The sequence below is a fragment of the Malaclemys terrapin genome, chromosome 6 (genome assembly GCF_027887155.1).
Source record: "Malaclemys terrapin pileata isolate rMalTer1 chromosome 6, rMalTer1.hap1, whole genome shotgun sequence".
Lineage (NCBI taxonomy): Eukaryota > Metazoa > Chordata > Testudines > Emydidae > Malaclemys > Malaclemys terrapin.
Window position 1 is genome coordinate 7,662,519 of NC_071510.1, and position 14,416 is coordinate 7,676,934.

General features: G+C 45.0%; 1 protein-coding gene across 3 annotated transcripts in view; it reads right to left on the minus strand.

Annotated features, from left to right (window-relative positions):
• Nucleotides 1-1,469: 1,469 nt before the first annotated feature.
• The window catches only part of GAK (cyclin G associated kinase), a 124,663-nt gene continuing 111,716 nt past the window's right edge, over nt 1,470-14,416 (minus strand). For all 3 annotated transcript variants that reach the window (XM_054031398.1, XM_054031397.1, XM_054031396.1), the window contains exon 28: nt 1,470-13,626. In XM_054031398.1, coding sequence (XP_053887373.1) covers nt 13,525-13,626 — 102 coding nt within the window. In that variant the 3' untranslated portion in view covers nt 1,470-13,524. The remainder of the gene's footprint in view (nt 13,627-14,416) is intronic.

Genomic DNA, 14,416 nt, shown 5'->3' on the forward strand with positions numbered 1-14,416 from the left:
ATGACCCCCGCCCAGGGATACCAGGTACTCTGCTCCCTGCCTCACATGCTACACGGCAGGAAGCTCTCTGGCCCCTCCACATTCTGCCCCCATTGGAGCATCTTTAAACTGGATCGTTGAAAGCCCATCTTCACATATCCACTCAGGGCACTCAAGCACTGGGTCACGTTGCACTCCATAATGTTTTATGGAAATATGCTTCTGAGTGTAAATATGATGTGACTGGCATAGGCTTCACGCAAAAGGTCTCTTATAAGTTATCATTACAAAGCTTATGATCTACTGAGTGTGTTCATTCTATTTGTTTGCATGTATTATTTCTATGTCTGGAGTTAGGAGAATAAGATATAAACTTGTATTACTGATGTAGACATATTAAGTGGAAGCCATTAAAGGTGCTTCAGAATCAATGAACTGTGAATGGCTCTGTTTACCTGCAAGCCTTCCTGTGTATGTGTCGGCCAGCTCCTGGGTAATGAAGAATGAGGTCTGACAGGACATGTGATCATGTCACCTGAACTGGAATCCATCTTAAACCTGGTAGTTTTCCATTTAGAAAGAGGGGTGGGGACCTAGAGACACACAAGAGGCCCGCCTTGTGCCAAAGGTATAAAAGGGGATGGAGCAGGACAAAGAGGGTTCCAGTCATGAGAAAAGGCCCTGCTTTCCACTTAAGATGCCTGCTGGAACTAACAAGGACTGTACCAGGGGAAAGGATTGGGCCCAGACTAGGAAGGAGTCTAGTCTGTGAAAGAAGCTTATTGGAACATCTGAGGGTGAAATTTACCTGTAATCAGTTTCTTAATGTATTAGGCTTAGACTTGCGTGTTTTGTTTTATTTTGCTTGGTGACTTACTTTTTTCTGTGTTATTACTTAAAACCACTTAAATCCTACATTTTATACTTAATAAACTCACTTTTGTTTATTAATCCAGAGTAAGTGATTAATACCTGAGGGAGCAAACAGCTGTGCATAGCTCTCTATCAGTGTTATAGAGGGCAGACAATTTATGAGTTTACCCTGCATAAGTATAGAATAAAATGGATTTATTTGGGGTTTGGATCCCATTGGGAACTGGCTGTCTGGGTGCTGGAGATAGGTGACCTGCTGAAAAGTTTTTGGTTAAAGTCTGCAGCTTTGGGGGCATGGACCAGACCTGGGTCTGTGTTGCAGCAGGCTAGCGTGTCTGGCTCAACAAGGCAGGGTTCTGGAGTCCCAAGCTGGCAGGGAAAATGGACTCAGAGGTAATTGCAGCACATCAGGTGACAGTCCCAAGGGGGGTCTCTGTGACCAAACCCATCACACAGTCTACATAAGAGTGTAACTGCAAGTATGAGGTTTGCTTAATTGTAACCCACGTTGCCTGCCTAATGTAATACAGAAACATTTAAAGAGGCTTTGAAAATAAGTTTTGTGAGGAAAAGTTAAGTTCTTTCCTCTTCTTTTAAAGAAAGAAATAGGCAGAAACTGTGTTTGTTTTGTTTTAATTGATCATTGCTTGAATCATGTCACATTTCAAACAAAGTGTTTTGTTCAAAAACGTTGTGCCCAACATTAATAGCCCATTCATTTTTTGTTTACAAGGTTTAATCTTAGACTATTTCCTTTATATACATACACATGTATAGATTTTCATTTCACTAGTAGCAAAATGACTTGATACATTGCATTTCCTGATAAAGATGCCGAAAACAAGGTACAAACTTCCTTTGTCCTTCCACTCAGAAAACAAAAAACTCAAATAAAAAGTACAGTAGCAACTACATAAAATTACACAAAGTATCTCCAAGTGATTTAAATCTTCCTAATTTAGATGCTAGAAGACTAAATTGCAAATATACAGTACATTCAATTAAAGAGAGGTTTCTGGAGGCCTCTCAATCCTGTTTTGCAACACTTCATCAAAAAACTTCAATCAGAAAATGCATCCTTCATAGAACAGTTGCAGTCATATTTTTGGAGTGTCTGTTTTAAAATGTGAGGCAGTATAACCACCAGTCTGGCAATAAACTTATCTTAAACAGGGGGTAAGTGAATTATGCAAGATTCAAAGAGATTAGGACCATAGTCCATTTGTTATTCTCTTACCTTAATACACAGATTTCAATACTCTATGACCATTGCTAAATATTCTGAATACACATCTCTGGTAGTTAAAAGATTTCTGCATTAGGAGTAGACTAAAGCAGTGGGAAAGTGACACATTCTTATTAGTGATTTTGAAGGCTGATTACCTTCAACTCCAACAGAAAAACATCAGCTGACCCACAAAGAAAAGTGCAAGACCAAAACGTTAAGGTTTTATTTTAACCTCATTCACAATATCAAAGTATTTGTGATAAAGAAATTCTTGGAAAACTAAGTGTAGAACTTATACAAGTGAATCACTTTTAAAATCAATTAATTAAACTCCTAAGACCCTGCAACTATTTTTCATAGGCAGCAAATTAAACTATTGGGCCTACATTGCAAGTGGCTGGGAAAATTAAAAGTCTGATCCGGAGACGCTGAACATTTGAGAGTCCCAATGACTGAGAATTGCAAGTCCTCAGCACCTCCCAGGTCAGGCCCGTATTTGTGCAAAATCTTAATGCCCAGAACACAACTTTGAGAGAACAAACTCTGCTTGGAGAGGAACTCATTCTGCTCATGGTACAAAGCCAGCTCTTCTAAGAGGAGGTAAAAAAACCCCACAATTCAATCTAGTGAGTGTGAGCACTAACGGAGCAGCAGTTCACTTTACACTGAAGTGCAAAGGGAAAGACTACTTGCCTGTTTTGCTGATGGATGAAGGGCTGAAAGTGTCCCTGTATTGCTATTTATGCTCACATCCCTCCTGGCCAGTGTGGCTTAAGAGGACAATTTCAGGTCCTGCCTACCTTCTTTGCTGGAGGAAAGAGGTGACAAAGTGGAAGGGCTATTTAATCAGACTGTTCTTTGGGTAGCCTACTTAACTCCATAGCTAACACCCACTAGGGAGAAAAGACTTCTCTGTTAATGATTCTATATGGCTAGCACTGGATGAAAATACCAAAATGCTCAATTCTAAATCACTATTCTATTCCTATTGGATATGTCCGAGTTCTCAAGCCAAAGTAGGGAAGGCCAGGCTTGGCTTGCCTGGTGTTCTTACAGTTAAAGAAAAAGTAAGCGGATTTCATCATCACCACCACACACACTTTCAGGAAGATATTGCCCTCCTTTTAGGTCATCTTTAAAGTACACTGAACTATTCTTAACCACGCCTTCACTGTCAGCTCTCCTTTGGGTCAGATCTATAGTCACAGCTCAATTGCCCTACCCTACAGAGCTGACAAATTCCTATTGTCTACAGTTTATTACCCCAGAAACAATGACTAGAACTGTCCCTCACTTTCACATTGTATATTCCCTTCCCTCACTGCCCCACTCCCCAAAAACGGTCCCTGCAGCCAGGCCTTGGTCCTGGATTTAACTGATTGCAGGCAGGCAGTGCTGCTCTGAAAACAGTTGGAGACCAGAGACTATACAAGTCTTAGCCTCTGATTCTGCATGTGATGATGATGGTGCAAGGCATGAATAATCCCACCGCAGTCAATGGAGTAGCGGTGACTTTTTTACACTGGTGTTTTAAGTGAGTTTAGAATCGGGCTGTTGACCTCTGCTCCTCCACAATGATTTACGCTACATCCTCTTAAGTTTGCTCCTGCACTACAGCAGTGTTGACTTTGTCGAGGACTAACTCCTTTGTGGCTGCAGCCATGAACTGATAACATGCAAAGACGGTTGCTTTTCATTCACAGTAGGCCTGAAAGGACTCCAGATCCAGACCACAAAGCATTACAGTTCAGTATACCAAGTGTGGTCTTTAGAGGCTGCACCGCTTGTAGGCTGAAATACAGTGGATAACCAGACGGAATACCACCTTTGCAAACACAGCAAGTGCAAAGTTTAAGACATAATACAGGACTACATCAACAGGCCGGCAATCTGTATGAACTTCAATTCATCTGCGATGCCAATTGAAGTCACTAAAACACAGGATTGGGGACTTCAACAGCGGAGTCAAGGGAAGGGGTAGGGACGGTTTTGTGGCCTGCAGCATGCAGGGGGTCAGACCAGATGATCATAATGGTCCCTTCTGACCTTAAAGTCTATGAGTCTATGAGTCTATATCAAATGAACTTCTCAGGGGACAATTGTTTGTTTCTAACTCTTAAGTGCACGTTGTTACCTTCAGTTTTACCTCAGACTCTAAAATGCTCTAAATATTTTTTTATGTAGTGTAGTTGTAGCCGTGTGGGTCCCAGGGTATTAGAGAGACAGGGTGGGTGAAGTAATATCCTTTATTGGACTAACCTGAAGAAGAGCTCTGCGTGGTTCAAAAGCCTGTCTCTCACTAATAGAAGTTGGTCCAAAAAAAAGGTATTACCTCACCCACCTTGTCTCGCTAAATATTTTTGATGACGAAGCACCACATGCTGAGTTACTAACAGAGCATATAAAATCAAGTTGTGATGGGTACTTGTTCTAATTTTAAAGACTTAACATGCTTGGGAATGAGATGCTGAGGAGGAAGGGGAGAGAACAACGCAACCAGTAAGGGGCAGTCCAGTGAGAAGAGCTACCGTTTACATTTAAATGAGCAGTTAACAAGTGAGAAGGTAAACACGCAGCATTTCAGTATGGCTGAAGGCATGCATCTGCCAGCAGGATTAGCTGGTACATCCAGGGCATTGCATTTTGTAATGAATTGTAAGGGCTGCAGTTAAACTGAAATCTCATTGCAGGTTTGCATTACCAGTAGGGTGACCAGATAGCAAGTGTGAAACATCGGGACAGAGAGTGGGGAGTAATAGGAGCCTATATAAGAAAAAGCCCCAAATATCGGGACTGTCCCTATAAAATCAGGACCTCTGGTCACCCCAGTTACCAGTGAGGTTCCAAGTACGAAGAAAGGGGTTTGCAGGGCACTGGGCTACAGACCAGGGAGGTTGGGATTACTGAGTGGTGTCACATGTCTACTTCTCCTCCAGCTGCAGAGGGAGCAAAGAGAGACCCTGCTGCCACTTCAGTCTCATTAGGAACAGAAGTTGATGGACCTGCTCTTGCTAGATCTTATTTATTGCTCATTTATTTTTCATTTTCCATCCTCTCACCATTAAACTCCTTGCAAGCTTTCTGGGGAAGGGCTGTTTTTCTCTTGCTTCTCGAGGGCCTAGCCCGCACTTGTTGCTATGTAAATAAAAGTAGCTGTGGATCAGGCCTCAGCCAGGGGCAAGAGGGAGCAGGGTGACATGGTTCTCTGCAACTGATCAGCACTACCCCTGCTCCCTAGCGCTAACTGCTTGTAAACATCACTAACGGGCTCAAAGGCCTCCCCCTTCGCATCGGTGGGCCCCCAAAACTTCCTCTGGAGAGAATGGAAACTGGAACACCTAGAACTTCTGAAAAGCAAGACCCTAGGGAGGTTCTACTGTACGTCGAATCTTTAGCCAGGGTTAAACAATAAAATTAGGAATAGTTTTTCCGAAGTGTTGGTCATTTTTCCTAATTTAACCACCATTACTCCTTAATACAACTGTTAAATACCCGACTCACTTATTCTGCTAATGCCATTCTAGGTAAAAGAAAAACAGCACTGAACTCAGCAGTTCCTCTAGACGTGTACTCACTAGCCACTTACACACTCCAGCCACACTGTGTCTGGCTGTAGGAAGAGACTAACTAAAATGGCTGCATTATTTTCAATTAGGACATGTATTTAGATGTGTATCTTTTGGACTGTGGGTGTGTCATGCGGAATTGTTTCATCAAAGATTAAATTAATCACAACATTCAACCAATAGAAAGAATGTGTCCCAGTGGTGGGGGAGGGTTCCCCCACTGGCTTTTCTTTCAGTAGAACTATTTCCTGGGTGACAATTGCGTGCATGCTGGTCATCTGGGCCAGTTACAGATCAAGGTCTCCTGACCTGTAACTGGCATTTTGGGGGTCATTAGGGCTAAAAGTCAGTCTTGCCCCGACACTTCACCACCTGTTGCTCATTATGGCAGGTGGGCCTGAAAAGGCCCTGCTCACCTCAGCCAGTATAACAGCTCGGGAAAGGAATGATGTCAGAATTAGAAGCGACAGAACCGTCACCAGGTGGCTGCCCTTCCCAATACACTACCAATCATTAGTGAATACTTAGCTTTGTCTAGCCTTTAATCATTACGTTGATGGCACTTTTCTCTGAGAAGCGACTCTGCTGTTTACAGTCTCAGTTCAGAACACTAACTTGCTAGAACTTCATCTGAACTTCTAAACAGAAACCAGCAGGGAACGGGCACGTGTTCCATACACTGGTCTCAAATATTTAAGTCACGCTCCACCATCTGATTCTGAGATGGGGCAGCTCAGCTTTTCCTTTCTTTGAGGTGCATCATTTAAGTTCCCTGCAGTTTCCTGAGTTGAGGTATTTCTGCTGAAACACTAAAAAACAGAGGCTGGTGTTTTCAAGTTGGGGTGCCTAAGGCTGGGCAGTTAAGTGAAAGAGATCAAGTGCTAATCACTCTGTTCACTTCCACAGGAACTACAGGGCTCAGTCCTTTGAAGATTAGGCCACTTATTTTAGATGCCTAACTCTAGGTACCCAGGATTAAATACTGATGCCCAGAAGTCATGGCTGTGCTGCGTTGACATTAAAAGGTCCAGTGACAGGTTTTGTAAGATTAAGCACCATGTGCAGTGGTGGCACTTCCTGTCCCCAGCCATGGTGGAGATCCGCTGCTCCTTGTACTAGAGACTGTGGCATTTCAACAGTGATGATGATTGTGATTTCTGAAAACCCACAAACGGAAACGTGAACAGTTCTTTACTGAAACCCACTGTCTACTATATACATTCTTGTATCCCATAATAAACAGTTCAGTCCAAGGCAATCAAGTGTCTCTAGCAAGATTTACTAATTACACATCCATACAGCATCTTCCATCCCCAAAGACTTCATACATCTCTATCACTTCACCCGTCAATTAAATGGAGACAACTTGGATGAAAGGCAGGCAACTCATTCCTTGCAGTACCCCACATTGGTTAAGGGGGTAACTCTAGGCTCTTTGTTATTCATATCGCCTCTCCATACTTCATTACTTCACAAAGACTTCACAGTAACTGGCAGAAATAGTCTTTTCTTAAAAATCCACTACCACACTCCCCAGTTCTCCTAGACTTCAAAGGACACCACACTGGAAACCTAGCCACATTTCAAACTGACTTGAGTTTTTGGTCCTGTACTTGTCCTTCCCTCACCTCGCCAATTTTTATTATTTTAAATTGCTCCCTGTGGCTGCCCCCAAAACCCGCACACTGATGATACAAGAGAAAGCGTGAAAGTGACTGCACATGAAGTGCTGTGAAATACACAAAGTAAACAGAAAAAAATAGTTCTCTAACCTTTTCCGTTACAGTAATCTTAGTAGCTATACTTGGTGTTTTTTTCTTATTTCTTTGCTACATGATTTTAAAACTGACAACCTCCCTTTAAAATGTCCTGGCCCAACAAAGTTTAAAAATGCACTACTGCCTAATGGTCCAAACCACTCTTCCCCACCCCCTGGGTATACAACTTACATTGCTTTACATTACCTTGCCCCAGATAGATTTGTAAAAGTCCTTATAATCTTAATACTTCAGCCCTCCCAAGAGGACCCTAAATTTCATGAAAATAGGCCTTGTATACAAGTTGTATGAAGGGCCCCAAACATGTAAAGTGAGTTTCTCATGTCCATTCCACCCTAGGTAACCACATGCACAGTTGTCAGAGACTTTTGCCTTAGTTGTGTTTGTAGGGCCAGCTATGGCACCCTCTGGAGTGCTGTGCTCATTTGTCGTTATATCAGGTGCCAGCGACCCTACGCCCTCTCAGTTCCTTCTTGCCGGCAACTCCGACAGAGGGGCAGGTGGGTAGGTAATGGAATGGACATGAGCAACACACAGAATCATAGAATATCAGGGGTGGAAGGGACCTCAGGAGGTCATCTAGTCCAACCCCCTGCTCAAGGCAGGACCAATCCCCAGACAGATTTTTGCCCCAGATCCCTAAATAGCCCCCTCAAGGATTGAACTCACAATCCTGGGTTTAGCAGGCCAATGCGCAAACCACTGAGCTATCCGTCCCCCCTTCCCTCTCCAAGAACAGATGTGAAAAGGTGGGTAACCATTTTTAATTCTTCGAGTGCTTGCTCATGTCGATTCCATTCTAAGTGACTCACAAGCAGTATCCCCGGAGGTGGTCTCAGAATTAACGGATGTGCAGCTTGTAATACTGCTCTACCGAAGCCAGCATTGTCTCGGGCTTGCTGGGTAAGTGCATAGTGAGAGGTGAACGTGTGAATGGATGACCAGGTGGTGGTCCTGCAGATGTTTAGAATTGGCACATGGGCCAGGAAGGCCGCTGCCAAGGCTTGTGCTCTAGTTCAGTGGGTGGTTACAATCGCCGGTGGAGGCACTTTTGCCTGATGATAGCAAAATCGGATGCAGGCAGTGATCCCGGATTAAATTCTCCAGGTGGACACTGGATGACCTTTCATCCTATTGGCCACGGTGACAACTTGCGGAATGGCTTGGTCCTCTCGATGTAGAAGGCTTGCAGGGAGTGCAACCTACGTTCCTCCTCAGACTTATGAGGCTTCAGGAAGACTGACAAAAATATGTCCTGCTCATGTGAAATTGCGAAACCACCTTGGGCAGGAAAGCTGGATGCGGCTGCAGGTGGACCTTGTCCAGGAAAACGTTGTATAGGACAGGCCCGAGGTAACTGCCCAGATCTCAGAGACCCTTCAGGCAGAAGTGATCGCCACCAGGAATGACAGCTTGCAGGAGAGCAGACGAAGGGAACAGGATGCCAAGGGCTCGAAGGGAGCTCTCTTGAGCTTGGCAAGCACCAGATTCAGGTCCCACAGAGGGACTGGGTCCCAGACCTGGGGGTAAAGTCACTCCAGACCTTTCAAGAACCAGACTGTCATGTTATGAGCGAAGACCGACCTGCCCTGGAACGGAGGGTGAAAAGGTCCACTTAGCCGCCATATCAGCCTAATTGATGGAGCTTGAGATGCACAAGGTAGTCCAGGATCGACTGCAGCAAGGCCTGCTCAGGCCTAACCCCTAGGGCCGTGGCACGTGAATAGTTTCCATTTGGCCAGGAAGGTTGCTCTAGTGGAGGGCTTTTTACTCCCCAGTAGGATCTGCTGGATGTGGGCCGACCACTCCTGCTCTTCCGCAGTTAACCATGCGGCAACCAAGCGGTCAGGTGCAGAGCTGCCAGATTCGGGTGCAAAGCCTGCCGTGATTCTGGGAGAGAAGATCCAGCCCGAGGGGCGCTGCAGCAGGGACGTGGCCAACAGGTCCATCAGTGTGCCGAGGCCAAGCCAGGGCCATCAGGTTAACCTTGGCTGTGTCCATTTATCTTCACGAGGACTCTGTGAAGCAACGACACTGGTGGGAAAGTGAACATCAGAGCCCCGACCACGGAAGAAAGAAGGCGTCCGACAAGGAGCCCGTTGATCCCCCGAAATGAGCAGAACAGATGGCATTTCCTTTTCTGTCAAGTTGTGAACAAGTCCACCTGGAGAGATCCCCACTTTCACAAGATCCCGCTGTTCACCTCGGGGTGGAGTGACCATTCGTGGAGAGACGAGAAGGCTCTGCTGAGGCAAGCTGCTAACATGTTCCTGGTTCCAGGGAGGTGTGCTGCCACGAGATGAACAGCATGCTGCACACAGAAGTCCCAGAGCTTCCTGGCAGAGGGCTGGTGACCTGGCTCCATCTTGCTTTTGTTGATATAAAACATCATGGCGATGTCATCCATCAGGATTTGAACCACTTTGCCTTGTACGTGGGACTGAAAACCCTGACAGGCCAGGCAAACCGCTCTGAGCTCCCTGACATTTATGTGGAGGGAGCGGTCAAACCCCGACCAGCGGCCTTGTGTACTGAGCTCACCTAGATGGGTCCCCCAGCCCAGGTCCAAGACGTCGGAAACCAGAGTTAGCGATGGGACCGCCAAGGGAACTCCCTGCAATGCCAATGTGGGGGTCCAACCACCATGGCAGTGATGACTGGGCGTGGTCCGGCACCTTGACTACCAGATCGAGGTCATGCCTGTTGGGGATATAGACCGATGCCAACCAAGCCTGCAGCGGCCGGAGGTGGAGCTGGGCATAATGGACCGTGTAAGTACAGGCAGCCATGTGGCCTAGCCACCATAGGCAAGTGCGGGCAGTGGTGAGCAGGTGGCCCCTTATACAGGAAATCACATCCGAAATGGCTTGGAAAAGGGCCTCCCGAAGGAAGGCTCTGGCCCATGTGGAGTTGAGGACTGCCTCAATAAACTCTATCGTTGCACTGGTATGAGGGTCGATTTCTTTTCATTCACTAACAGGCCCAGGTCGTGACTGGTGGAACGCACCAGATCAAGAGACTGTTCTGCATTTGATCCCGCGACTTGCCCTTGATGAGCCAATCGTTGAGATAAGGATAGACCTGGGCCCCCCCAATGCCTCAGGTAAGCGACTATTGGGGCCAGGCATTTTGTAAATACTCACGGTGCCGAGGAGAGGCCAAGGGGAAGCGCAGTGAATTGGAGCCAATGAGAGGATGGAAACCGGGAGGGCAATGAGAGGATGGAAACCGGGAGGGCTGGCGATCTGTGGTGGTGAACCGGTGACCTGGGCTAATGCGGAAACCAGGGACTCAGCGACAAGGAGTTCTGCCTCAGCTCCAGAAACTGGCAGCATTCACTCGCCTTCTGGGAGGCTTTCATGGCTGGCTTGCCCTCGTAGAGAGCCTTTGCTGGGTCCATCGTCATACACGATGTCCTTTGCTTTCTCAGCGCAGGGAGCGGGGAAGGCGTTAACTCCGCCATAAGTCTGGGTCTCCTACCGCTCCCTGGAATCAGTGGCAGATCCCTTGGGGGTTAGGAGGTCCACTCAGGGACATGTCCCCCTGGGGCTCTGGCATGGGCCAGTGGCCAAAACAGGTCCTTGACCCAATGCCCCTTGGTCCATCTTGCTCAGTGCTGGTTCCTACTTTTTAGATTTCTTCTTGGGGATCGGTGCCAGGTAGAGCCCGGTGCCAGCGGTGCACTACACACCGAGCCCAACGTGCTGGGAGTTGCATCCGGCTGGGACAGCTCTGAGGCTGGAGAGCAGCCTCCATGAGGAGGGCCTTCAAACGAATGTCGCGTTCTTTCGGTGTCTTGGGACAAAAGTTCTTACAGACGCAACACTTTTCTTTTACCTGGGATTCCCCCAGGCACTTCAGACAGCTGCCATGCAGGTCACTAACAGGCAGGGCTTAAAACCCGGTGACTGGGGCATGCCCTGCCTGGGGCAAAGTCCCCACCGGGACCCTTACGGACTAACTTAGTACTTAACAGCTACTTACTAACTAATCTACAACAAACAAAACTATTTACAGCTGTAACTCAAAGGGAAAGAACCACTGACCACCTGCGAGGCACTTGGACCAACCAGCACAGGCGGCAAGAAGGAACTGAGGGGGCGTAGGGCCGGTGGCGCCTGATGTACCGACGCACGAGTGTGGCACTCCAGAAGGCACCACAGCCAAGCCTGCGGATACAGCTAAGGCAAAAGTCTCTGACAACTGTGCATGTGGATGCGCACACACCCAGAATAGAATCGACGTGAGCAAACACTCGAAGAAGAACCAATGAGATTAAGGCCAATTCAGAGCTGTACCAGCCTAAGGCCATACTTTGCGTTTCAGATCAGAGTTCAATAATCCTCCTCGACTCTTTCAAAATTCACAGTGACCGAATATATGTGCACACATTACATACAGAGGTAACAGTTCAACTGTGTTGTATCTGAGTTTGGTGGGAGCCCGTAAAGTGTACCCAGCATACAAACAAACCAACCAACCTCTTCTCCAACCCATTCACTGTGATGTCGATTTGGCAGTGGAAAGCCTCATTTCATGCAAATTGTGGGATAATCGGAATAGAAAAATCAGAAGATGCTCATTGTAAGACAGCTGCCTTGATGTCACTGCAGCGCCTTTTGCAGTTAAGAATCCAAATTGGATGCAAAGGCAAATTGATTAAAAATACATCTTTTAAGCGACTTGGGTAGCAAAGTTCCAGTGCAAGAGATGGTCACCAAAACTTAAATATCACTCTAACAAACATTTGCAAACTAGCCCAGGAACTGGGATTTACAGTTTGGAGTTATACAATACTGTACAATAGTCATTGGTCGTTAGTATTCAATTATCCATATACTTGTACATGTTAATTTGTTTGTTTCTTTTTTAAAGAGACGAGAAACAACAGTGGAGTGAGCTGTGTTCTCACGCTGGGTTCTCAACTAGGCTTGCACCAGCCAATGCACTCACAGTGTACATCAAGTATATGATGTCCTAACTATACACACTGGTTGGTTCTTTGCATACATAGCTATGTGCATGCAGGCTTCTAAAAATCAAGTTCTCAGACATGCAACATAAGTATCCCACTGTCAGCATAAGCACAGGAAATGCTTTCAAGAGGATAGCTAACAATATAACATTGACTCAGTTAAAACAGACAAATCAAAGCAGAGTAAACGGTTTTGTGCTCACATTTCAAGTTTCGGAATAAATGACTGTCAACATTTTTTCTAGTACGGTATTTATAACGCCAATGGAAGGCACATTCCACTGGAAAAAAAAAATACGAGTAAAAGCTGAAATTCACAGAGTAGGAAAATAAACGCTAGTCATAGTTGTGCCTTTCAAAAGTTCATAATAAATAACAAAAAGTTAGAATGTGCAGTCCTTATATTAAAGCTAAGATTTATTTCCAGGTTCATGATATGCATTAAAAAAAAAATATATCAACAACAACCCTGGCTGACTTTCCCATAACTGGGAGCTTTTTGGCTAAGCAACTGTCAATTCATTGTAAGGAACACAGGTATTGTCAGAAAATATTTTAATTATTTACAGAATGATTATCTGAATGATTACACAAAATACAGATGAAAATGTACACCTCTTATAGATTCAACAAAAAGATATGCTGAGCAAATTCACTGCTGATAATATAACTAAAGCACTTAGAATAAGGCGACGGCACCAAACATCAAAATCAAATCATAACTATTGAAAATATAAAGTACAAATTGAGGTTGTGTGTTTCTTTTAAAGAAAAATAAAAAAATCAGTGGATTTGGAATGGCTTACGCTTTTGATACCATTACACCAAAAATCAGTGGACATCATTAAAGTTACTTCTATTTCACCATATTTAAACCGGAATGGAAAGATCTGTTCTCGGGCTAAGATTCTGAAGCACTGAGCAGCTGTTTTCTGAGGGCATCTGTGTATGTTTTGGATTCTGCATCTTACAAAATGCATCACCCACTTCTGAGTGTATGATTTCAAACTGTGCTGAAATCATGCAAAACTCTTCCCTAAATCATAGAGATAAGAAATTCAGACTAACAATACTCCACTCCATTTTGCTGCACGTACATTTTGAAAATCCCGTACAGATGAAGTTTTAGAAAAGGGATTTTGATCCCTGGTTTTCAAACTCTGACCACGCATCACTCAACTCCATGAAGATCATTTTGGCATACTGTTCATAAGGCTGTCCTGTGGCCTGTAAACAAACAGAGCAGGTATTAGATGCTTACTGCAGAAGTCTAAAGAATGTGAAGAACTGCAGCAGGGTTTGAGAAAAAACTGCATTTTACGAACAGTGAAATTCACACAGTCTCTTGTTTAGCCTCTTTCTGTTTACTTTTATTTGTTCTATAGTGCTGTAAGTTTGTGTGGCTTTTTCATCCAGAACCTGTAATTCCCTTTTCCCCAAGTCCCCATATATACCAAAGTCAGAGTTTAAATGGCACTGAGGGATCATCATTTGCCTGCATCGCTTCAAATGTTTAGTCTAATTTGCCCAATGTAACTGAAGACATACTAAAGTTTCCATCTTGTATTAAAGGAGTTCTAGCGAATGATCTTCATTTTCAGCAAGTGGCTCTTTAAAAATGAAATCAAAACCAATTTAGGTAGAAACTACTGCCCGGCAGCTCTTACATTAGTACCCCACAATGCAACTGAAGAACAATTTCCAAGAACGCTGTTAAATTCTTTTATGCTGGAGTCCGACTTTCCCAGTTGAACATGCCCTGCTGACTATGAACACTCCTAGACTTTTTACCTTCAAAGAAATACACCAAGTCATGGAGGAAGTTCTGCTGTCGCAGCACGGACCTCAATCTAAATTGGTCTAGGGAACCAGTGCGTGCACAGCAATACTGCAGATACACCACCTGCTCCATTTCAACTCATCCTGGCTCAGATGGGCATAAACACGAGGCCCCGTGTATTCTGCAACCCCAGACGTTGCTGCGGGATTATGCTCCAGAATCGGAGTTTTCTTTTTT